This window comes from Malania oleifera, chromosome 4 (assembly GCF_029873635.1).
Source record: "Malania oleifera isolate guangnan ecotype guangnan chromosome 4, ASM2987363v1, whole genome shotgun sequence".
NCBI classification, from domain to species: Eukaryota; Viridiplantae; Streptophyta; class Magnoliopsida; order Santalales; family Ximeniaceae; genus Malania; species Malania oleifera.
In genome coordinates, this window is record NC_080420.1 from 59,490,390 (window position 1) to 59,501,219 (window position 10,830).

The following is a 10,830-nucleotide window of genomic DNA, read 5'->3' on the forward strand; positions in this document are numbered from 1 at the left end:
AATTTGGTTTCTTGGAAGAGTGAAACAAACTGCAATGGCTAGGTCAAGTGTTGAATCAAAGTATAGGGTCATGGCTTACCCTACATGTGAAATTGTTTGGTTAAAGAACATGTTGGAATACTAGGTTTTCGACATTCTCGGCCTATGGAATTGATATGTGATAACCAAGTTGATATTCATATTGCCTCCAACCCAATCTTCCGTGAGCAGACAAAACACATTAAAGTTGATTGTCACCTTGTTCAGGAGAAACTTGTGCAGAACCTTATTATAGCCACTCATGCGTGGTTTGATTTACAGCTAGTGCTAAATTCATTTATAACAAGGTAGGGGCATATGATATCTATGCTCCAACTTGAGGGGGAGTTTTAATGGTCATTTAGCATTATTAGTATGTGTTATTTTTATGCTAGTAAGTGTGAGTGAGTAAGGGTATTTTCGTCATTGACATGTACTCGACATATATTTATAAATTGAGGGAGAGATTGTGATGAGGTCTTCCATTTATTCAACAATTTAACAACTATATCCCACCTTGGTTACACTAACTATGGGGCATTGTCTTATGGATGAAAAGGAGAAGTTAGAACTTGATCAAATTCCTCTACAGGTAAGATTTTACTATATTCTCCCTTTGTACTAGACTCCTATTGGGTTTTGTTATATTGGTACTGTAACGCCCCGAACCCTTAAACCCAGTCTGATGCGTTATTCCTGATTAAATCCTAATATTCCATAAATAAATATATACGCAGCGGAAAACATAACTATGATTCTCATTCATACAAATATATCCGAGTTTACTAATTCTATCTGTATTCCATAATAGCCATTCATCACCTGTATTCCCATATATCCACATATCCCCAAAAATATACAATATTCGCAAACACCAGTATGTTCCACAACCATCCATACCTTAGAAAACTTTAAAACATAAAACATAACTTATTTACATCCCAAATATCAACCTCGAGCTTCTCTAAGCTCATTTACGTGGTGGTCCTGAAAAAGATAAACTCGCAATCGGGTGAGACACATCTCAGTAAAGGAAGAAACTATATATATTAAAACAGCGTGTGGTCAACATGAGAATACAATCAACATTTTAATATCATTTGCAAACCATTAACATGAATTCTTAAAACCATTTTCTAATCCTATTCAAACACATGCAAAGTATTTACCCACGAGACTACCCAAGGATAGGGGTGATTACCTGCCCATACAAATAGCACCCCTTCTACCCTGATACATTAGGCAACCCAAAGATCACAACTGAAGCATACCAGGGCACTCACCTTACTCAGTAAGCCCTCAAGTGATAAATTAATCTCGTACTCACACAATTCATACAAAGTTTACCAGCAAAGGCCCCCAAGAATAAGGAAATCTACCCGCCCATACAAGTAGTTTCCCTCTGCCCTAGTATGTTATGCAGCCTACTGCTACATCTGATACTACTAGCGTACTCGCCTTTCTCAGCAAGCCCTCAAGCGAAGAGTGACATGTTCTACTAGCATAATTACTGATAATACCATAATACATTATTCCGTTTGTCGTTATTCAACCATCCATAACTGTTTATATTCATAACTTTAGCATTTCACTTTACGTAACCTTTCACTTTTTACATCGTTCACATTTCATATTTCATATCCATTTCATCACATTTCCATTTCATTCGTACTACAGCTCCTTTTAGCTATACATCAATTAGTCCACATAGATATGCGCTAGAATCTGCTAACACAACTCCTTTCAACTGTCATCAGTTAGTCTACAGCTCCTTATAGCTGTCATTGTATACATGGTTGCATTATCAAACACAAGCAACATGGTCTTTATAACATTTCATTAACAATGCATTTCTTACATAGTCTGCATCTCATACATATAACATATGTTCAAACAGTATTACTTTCCACTCATGCCACACATTTTAGCAGTAAAATCCATATATTGCCTGTAAAATAAGCCAACCTACATTTAACGTTTATATACTGAAAATACCTTTCATTTTTTACATAATTATCCTGAAAATATTTTCCACTTTCATTAGTTCATTTTCATATATACATAGCTAAATAAGCTGACCTAAGCTCAGAAAACATAATTTACATGGTGGGCATTTTATACCCACATGAAAACATATATACATATATACAACATATTCCATTTCATTTAATTCATGAAAATCTGATTTAATATATAAATTTCCCCCTTACGTGAATCCTTAAACTACACCAACAGGTATCCTAAACCGATGCCTGTGATGCTCACCCAGTCCCTGGTTCAAAAACCCTAATTTAATTAAATAAACCCCAAATAAACTACTATTTCTGCATTTTCTCAACTTAATAACCTTAAATAAACTTTTAAAAGCTTAAAACTGAAAACCCTAACCCTTACCTCAACTTAGAAGCGTTTCCCAAAAAACCCAGTTTAGAAAACTGACCCGCTAAATGTGTAGAGAATCTTCTCTAGAACACCATAGCAACTTCCGATCGTCGATTCAGGCTGGTTCCAGGCCGAATTCTTAGAAAGAAGGGAGAGAGACGCGTTTGGAGAGAGAGAGCTAAAGGAAAAATGTTTTCCTTCGCAAGAAAGTAACCTTAGATTTTTATATACTCGTCCTTGCCACGTGGACTCATCGATGAGAAGATAGGACTCGTCGACGAACCACTAAAGAACACTTGTCGACAAGGCCGTGAGCTCGTCAACGAGTTTCAAAACAGCCAAAACCCTCTCGGTTAATCCTCGCCGACGAGACATACTTACTCGGTGATGGGGCTCACAACATCACTCGTCGACGAGAAAATCCTGCTTGTCGACGAGCACTTGCTTATTATCCCTTTTTAAATTTTTTTTCCCTTTTTCTTCTAAACTTTTCTTTTCCCCTCTTTTCCTTTATTCCTTATTTATCTTTTTCATCTATTATTTTTCCTAATTATTTTATCATTAAAATTTTCCAAGTCATTACAGGTACTTCAGTTGTACTCATTTATATATGGATTCTCATATACGAAGCAAATATAAAACCTATCTTGTGCAAGAAACTGGGTGGAGATGAACATGAATTGATACTGTCCTGATCAAATTGAAGAACTTTTGAAAGAGATTTCATTATGGCATATGTAGAGTTTGCTTTGGAGCATGCAAAATAATCCAAGTTTAAGTGTTTCATGTTTGGCCACTTGTAGTGCAAGAGTAAGAAACTATGGCAAGAAAAAAGGATATCTGTAAAGGATTGTACTATGTCTGAGAAAGAAAAGGTTCAGAATCCTACTATGCCATCTCTAATTCATTTAATATGTTGATTAATGATGATGATGATGATGGAGAGGCAGATAAGGACAGCTTGATGGAAGTTTAGGAGGACAATGTCGTTAAAATGGATTATACTATGAAGGAGAAGTTCAATTCTAATGGGTCGCTCGCAGCTGTTAATTTAGATATTAATGTTGATATAGATTGAACAATTCTAAACAATGTTATGCCTAATGCATTGGCTAAGCATGTTGTTCCTGCCACAGCCCTAATTATGGATTTGCCTAATCCGGCTCTCCTACTGATGATTGTAATGCTTCTAGCCATAAAAATTTACTTGTAAGTCCTAATTCATGTCCTAGCAGAAGACCCACAACTAGAATTGCAAGTTATTCAATGCCCAAAGATGATGATGTCTTAAGCAAATCAGATGTTGTATTGTGGAGGTAAGGAGAAGAAGGGAAAGCCTCCAAAAGTCCAAGTTGAGCTTGAAGAGAATAAAAATTCTACTAATTCCTCAATGATGCAGATGAACATTGAGAATTAGAGCATTAGAGTGCTTAATGCTGCAAGCTAAAAGAGATGAGTAATCTAATCAAATCTAAGGCTCTTAGCATGTTGAGTTTACGTGAAATGAAGGTTAAACAAGAAAGTTCGCAAAAATTACTTCTACTATCAATAAAATTCGGGTTTTCCTTCACAACTACAATATTCGTGCTCCTTATGGAAGAATATGGGTTGGTTATGATCCTTTGCTTTGTAATATCCTAAAGGTATTAACAATTTCTCATTTTATCACTTTAAAAGTGAAGTCAGGTCGTTTTTGTCACAAGAAAAAATCACAAGTGATGTGACATCACATGATTCATTACAATTTATTGAATGAGAAAAAAGTTAATTAATTCTATCTAATAATTAGATGCCTCATCATTATTTTTTCTTGTGATGATTTTCTTGTAATGAATAGCCAAAGTCTTTTCTCACCTATTGGATTACTTTTGTCTATGCCTCAAACCAAGTCAAAGACAAGAAAAGCCTGTGGAAAGGTCTATATACGTTTTGCAAGAAGAATTGAAAGTTATCCTTGGCTTCTTTGGGATTTTTACACAGTAGAGGATATTAAGGCAAGCTCTACTACTATTTCTACTCCAAGCATGGTTGGGATTGAAGATTTCAAAGAGTTTCTCTTTGAAATTGGTTTGGGAGATTCCCCTTTTATTGGCCATTTTTATTCTTGGACTAATAAAAGAGCTGAAGGTTTTACTTTAAGAAAATTAGACAGGGTGTTGATATCCCACACTTCTACTCAGTTTTTCCCTCATCTAGTGGTGGAGTTCATCTCCCCTGGTGTTTCTAGTCACTGACCAGTTCCAGCTTCTTTTGGTTTTGAAATGTTTAAAGGTGGAAATAATCTCCCATTTTTAGAGCTGAATCTTGATCCTCCCCGTTGCGACCAATATATCACCACTATCCAACACTGCCAGCGCCAATCATTAGTCCAGTCATACAACACCAAACCAGCAGATCTTCCCTGCTAGACAACTCGCAAATCATATACCAAAATCTCCTTTCCCTTCAATTGTGGGCCACAACCAGAGCACCATTGTTGTCTAAGCATCACCAGTTATAGTCGCAGCACCACAAGCTGCCTGCTTCGCATTCCCAACATTGCATACTCATGGCTTTTCCGTCTTCCATTTGCATGTGCTATTGAATGCAAGAACTTCCCAAATTCCTAACCCAAAGCCTTGTTTCAATACTTGATGTAGTCATCGTCACCCCACCATCACTCATTCATTCATCATCCTCCATGCCAAATCCTTGCAAATAACCATGAAACCAAGGACCAATGGGAGCCCAAACAGTGAGATGTGATTGAATTTTTTTTTCTTTTTTTGAAATAAGAAAACCTTCATTAAATTACTAAGCTCTTCCCATAGGATGAGCTCCAAAAGCGTTGTCTTAGCATAACAGTAAAGCAAAGGGAGGATCCCTGATGAAGTCACTACTATAGAATTTTGCACATTGGACAATATAATGCACCAACTCATTGCACTCCCTTAAACAGTGCATGAAAAAAAATATAGCTAAACATATTTTCCAGACTTTAGTGTATTCCATGATGGGATTGATTTCCTAATCAAGAGAAACACTAGTCTACAACAACAACCAACCAACCAAGCCCTAAGTCCCACTAGGTGGGGTCGACTACATGAATCCTTGTCCACCAATCTATGCGATCATGGACAATTTCCTTCGGCAAATTCAGGGCTATAAATCCTTACTTACTATCTCATTTCAAGTTATTTTGGGTCTACCCCTACCCTTTTTACTGCCTCTCACAATAAATAACCCACTCTTCCTCACTGTCACACTATGTGGCCTACGTTGCAAGTGCCTAAACCATCTGAGTCGTTCCTCCTTTATCTTATCTTCTGCAAGAGTTACGCCTAACTTTCCACAAATATGTTCATTTCTTAATTTATATTCTAGCATTATACCACTCATCCATGTTAGTATTCTCATCTCTGCAACTTTTTCTTTTTGGATATGCTATTTCTTAGTTGCCCAACATTTGGATCCATATAGCATAGCTAGTCTTACAACCATCTTATAAAACTTCTCTTTTTAATTTTACGGGTATTCTACGATTACCAAACACACTCGAAGCACTTCTCCATTTTATCCAATCAACTTTAACTCTATACATTACATCTTCTTCAATTTCTCCTTCAGCTTGCATAGTAGATCCACGGTATCAAAACCAACTAGTGCTATTGATTTCTTCATCATCAAGTTTAAATTTGCCTCCAATTTCCTCCTAATATGATTGAAATTACATTTCATATATGTTGTATTATTTCTACTTATCCTAAAACTTCTAGATTCTAAAGCTTCTCTCTATAATTCTATCTTAGATTCTACTCCACCCCTAATTTCATCAATGAAGACAATATCATCTGCAAACAACATACACCATGGAACCTCATTTTGGATACTCCTAGTGAGTTCATCCATCACTAAAGCAAAAAGATAAGGGCTCAAAGTAGATCCTTAACGTACACTTATTGTGATTGGAAATTCTCTAGTCTATCTACCTATAATCCTAACACTAGTCATTACTCCATCTTATATATCCTTAATGACATCACTATACCTACTGCATACACCCCTTTTTTCCTAAAACCCACCATAGAACTTCCCTAGGTACATGTTTTCTCTAAGTCAATAAATGTCATATGCAAGATATATAGCTTTTGTTTTAGATCTCCCAAGAATAAAACAAATTGATTTTCTAAGACCTTCATTTCTAGCCTTAATCTTTATTCAACTACCCTTTCCCACAGTTTCATCGTATAACTCATAAGTTTAATTCCACGATAGTTATTAGAATTTTGAATATCTCATTTATTTTTGCATATCGGTATTAAAATGCTTTTCCTCCATTCATCTGACATTTTCTTAGTTTTTATAATTGTGATAAATAAATTAGTTAGCCATATAATTCCGTTATCACCTAGGCATTTCTAAACTTCAATTGGGATGTCATCCGGTCCTATAGCTTTTCCATTATTCATCTTTTTTAGGGCAAACTTATCTTCATTAACTCTATTTTTGCGAATCAATCTTATATTTTTAGCCTTTTCCTCATTTTTCAATTCTAAGTTTAAGCCTTCTACTTGGTTTTCATTTAATAGCTTAACTAAATAACTTTGTCATCTTTCTTTGTAACTTTGTCATCTTTCTTTTATGTCTTCTTCCTAGTTTTCATTGAATACCTTACTAAAGTAACTTCGTCATCTTTCTTTTATGTCTTCTTCCTTAACCAAGACAATATCATCCTCACTTTTTATACATTTTACATTACCTAAGTCCTTACTCTTTCTTTCTCTAACTCTAGCAAATTTAAATATCTCTCTTTCTCCTTCTTTTATATCTAATTTAGCATACAAATTATTAAATGTTCTATGTTTACCTAATGACCTTTTTACATCTTTTCTTGCCTCTTTATACTATTCAAAGTTTCCATGTTTCTAAAATTTTGCCATGTTTTATACCAAATTTTTTTTGTCTTTAAAGCTTTGTGGACATCTTAATCCCACCACCAACTTCTTTCGCTATTCGAGAATCGTCCTCTTGATTCACCCAAAATCTCTTTTTCTATCTTTTTAATAAAGCTAGTTATCTTACTCCAAAATGAAGAGCTCGAACAAGACATTCCATGACAGCCCAAAAAGGACAAATTGGATCTACAATATTACTAGAAGGTAGATATCCATGTCCTTGTAGAAAGGAAAAATATATATCAACAATATTACTAGAAGGAAATCATGGGCGTGAACAATGAACTAACAAAAGTAATGGCCCATTTAGATCTGTGGATAAAAACAGGCTGTAGTTATGACCAAGCAAACTGCTTTATAGTTACTGAACTAAGAAATCAACCAATATTGTTAAAGCTCACAATAAGGTTGACTTAAAAGTGTTTATTGTTCAATGATAAATTAGCCTTCAATGACTTTCTCCATTTGTATTCATACTTACTTTTTGAAACTTATGAATTATATCATTATTTCCAATTTTGCGTCATTTGTCCGTTCATCGCCCTTCAAATATTTCAAATTCTTGGGGCAATTTTTTTCCAAGCTGAGGAGAATGATGGGAAACATCAAGAGGTCACATATGAGCAGGATATAAGCATTTGGAAATGTTCGTGTTTACTGCATGTGTAGGCATAATTTAAAATATCTGGATTTAGTTATGTCATTTTCAGCATTTAGACATTTTCTATTATACTTCATTAATTAGAAATCTGCAATTACTTTCCAAATTATGTTTCCTTAATTATGGATTTGCTATTATTTCTTAAGTATTGTTTCTTTATGGGATTTGATATTATTTCTAGAGATTGTTTCCTTATTTTATATTAGGAAAAAGCCTATCTGAAGGCTTGATGTGTAATTGTGAGAGGCAGATCTGAATATTAAGAACTAAGCCCTAAACTGAGTCTTGCTTTAATTTTCCGTTTTCTCTTTATTTTTTCCCATTTAATTTCAGTTACATTCTTCTTTTCTTCTCCTAATTTCTCATTTTCTTTGCTGATTCTTGCCAATTGAGCCTACATCAATTTGATATCAAAGCCTCTTCTCAATCCCCCTCATTACCATCATCAAACCACCAACTACCTCTGCCAACCTAGCCATCAGACAACCATTAGTCTAATACATAAACCAAAATACATTCAAATCTTTGGGAACCAATACAATACAAGCCCAAGCCCAACCAGTGGGCCCTTATATTAAAACCTAGGCCAAACCTTCTTTCTTCCATAAACTAGTTCATTTTTTTTTTAGGGAAGCCAAATATTTTTTGCAGCCCAACTCAGGTTGTACCCGAACATGATCACTCCAGCCTTGGCATAGTTGCGCCTATTCAGTTTTCGTAAGAGAGAGAGAGAGAGAGAGAGAGAGAGAGAGAGAGAGCACTAAACAACTATCATGATTGTAGAACAATTGTTCAACAAGAAGTGCTTGAATTCAAGGTCTGGAGAAATACCTGTGTCCTTCTAGAACAGATTAATCTAGCTTTACAATGGTGCAATAAGGATGTTGCAGACATGCCCGCTTAGATAAGTTGATAGAAATGAAAAATGAACATGGTACTGGCCCAACAATAGTTACCACCAAGTGAGCTACTTGGTTCATTATCAACCTAAGCAAACAACCAGCTGACAACTGGTTAGATCGAAACAAGGTTAAAGTCTATGGAAATATCTAGGGCATCTGTTTCAAAAGCTGAGTGTTTCCCTATTAGCAACAGGATCTAAGGGGTAAGGGCATAAGGGATGTGCCAAAGTTGACATAAAAGCACAAAGACTCCACAAAGGAGCTTAAGGAGGAAACTGCAAAGATTAAGCCATTTGAGGAAGGTATGTCTATTGAATTCAAGGCTGGATATACAAGTGAGATTGCACAATTAGGTTAAAGCTCAACATTCCCATGTTGTCTGTTGGTTGGCAGTCTTGAACAGATTATCAACTCTTGACAGACTGCAACTCTGGATAAGAGTCAGCACTAATGTATTTTTTGCCAAAGCTATATGGAGGAAAGAGATCATTGTTCTTTGGCTGTGTTGTTGCTAGAACACTCTATGAGAGTCAATGCTGCCTTCAATCCCCCTGCACATTTCACTGATTGGGAAGAACAAATCCTTTGAATCTCCTCATTGAAAAATAATCCTATCGAACCTAATGAAATACTTCATTGTATTTTCTTTGATGTAAAAGGAAGATGCGTTGGTATTGGAAAGTATAGGTACTTTACAACCTAACAACATTTGCTAGCTTCTCTCTATATTTGGTCTTCCCTTTTGTTCTGATTCATTCATTCTTACCTTTTTCCAGGAAAAAAAAAAATTAATGAGGCATTTTTCATTAGGACATATTTAAAATAAATAAATAAAAAACATTCATGGTCCAGGATTATATGAACCATTTAGGTACATCTAACCAGCCAAGAGGAACTTCTGCCCACCAACACTTCAGAACCCAAACAAGGTCAGGTTAGCTCTATATTACTTTTCTAACAACTTAAGTACCACCACATAAGCGTTCAACTATTGATAAGCTTTCAAAAATTTCACATATATAACTGATCTCAAGACAGTTCAAAACTGAGATCTTAAATAGTAGGCGCAATAAACTCACTTTTAAAACTCCTTATTTATTTTTCTTCATTAATCTTTCAACGGAAGTTAACAGCAATAAGGAGATTCAAAATCTATGATGGTCTCCTTGGTGAATAATCTTTATGATGAATAGTAAACAGTACCACATCTGAATCGAATAGAATACTAAAAAATATTCAAATCTATCTGCAATAGTTCACTCAATAAAACTGAGATATTTGATTCTGAAGACGAAAGCAAAAAATGTTGCAAAGACAGATTGCTACCTGGAGAAAGAAGGGTAGAATCGATCGGCGAAGAGGGCTAACGCAGAATACTTGACGATCGGTAAAACTTCAAGTTTCTGTACAGTAAAACCCAAATTAATTGAGCGAGCAAGGGAAAGAAAGAGATCATGAATCGGGGAGAATTGAACCAAAAAGTGATTAAGGAGCGAGTGGTGTTTATTCTTTGTTTTTCAATTTGGATGGAAATGCACCCAGAAATGACTTACACGAGCAGATTGAATGAGGAACTCTAACGCTTGAAGTCGCATATCGCTGGAGCACTTCTCTGCTCTCTATAGAAAACGAACTTTCTCGCGGGAATTTTGAAACGAACACGGGGCCCCTCTTTGACTCTCCGAACTCGAGTTTATATCTATAACTGAAAAAGAAAAAGTTAAGATATTTTTGAGATACAAAATTATATAGTCTCTCTCATCTCTCTCGTGGATCTCTCTCTCTCTCTATGTTTGGAGAGGATTTGAATTTAGATTTGTATTAAAATTGAATAAAATAGAATATAAAATTGTATTAAAATTTGTCCAAATTCACTCAAATCTAAATTCAAAGTCTGAAATCTATACCCGCAAACGTCATGGATTTTGCAAAA

General features: G+C 35.3%; 1 protein-coding gene across 2 annotated transcripts in view; it reads right to left on the bottom strand.

Moving 5' to 3' along the window:
• Positions 1 to 10,830, bottom strand: part of LOC131153383 (cyclin-J18) — a 63,657-nt gene extending 52,827 nt beyond the window's left edge. Inside the window, exons 1-3 of one of the 2 annotated variants that reach the window (XM_058105655.1) lie at positions 10,805 to 10,830; positions 10,451 to 10,602; positions 10,224 to 10,300 (exon numbers count right to left, since the gene is read on the bottom strand). In XM_058105655.1, the coding sequence (XP_057961638.1) occupies positions 10,224 to 10,300; positions 10,451 to 10,492 (119 nt within the window). In that variant the 5' untranslated portion in view covers positions 10,493 to 10,602; positions 10,805 to 10,830. Of the gene's footprint in view, positions 1 to 10,223; positions 10,301 to 10,450; positions 10,656 to 10,804 lie in introns of those variants that run through there. The other variant, XM_058105656.1, reaches the window with a different exon arrangement.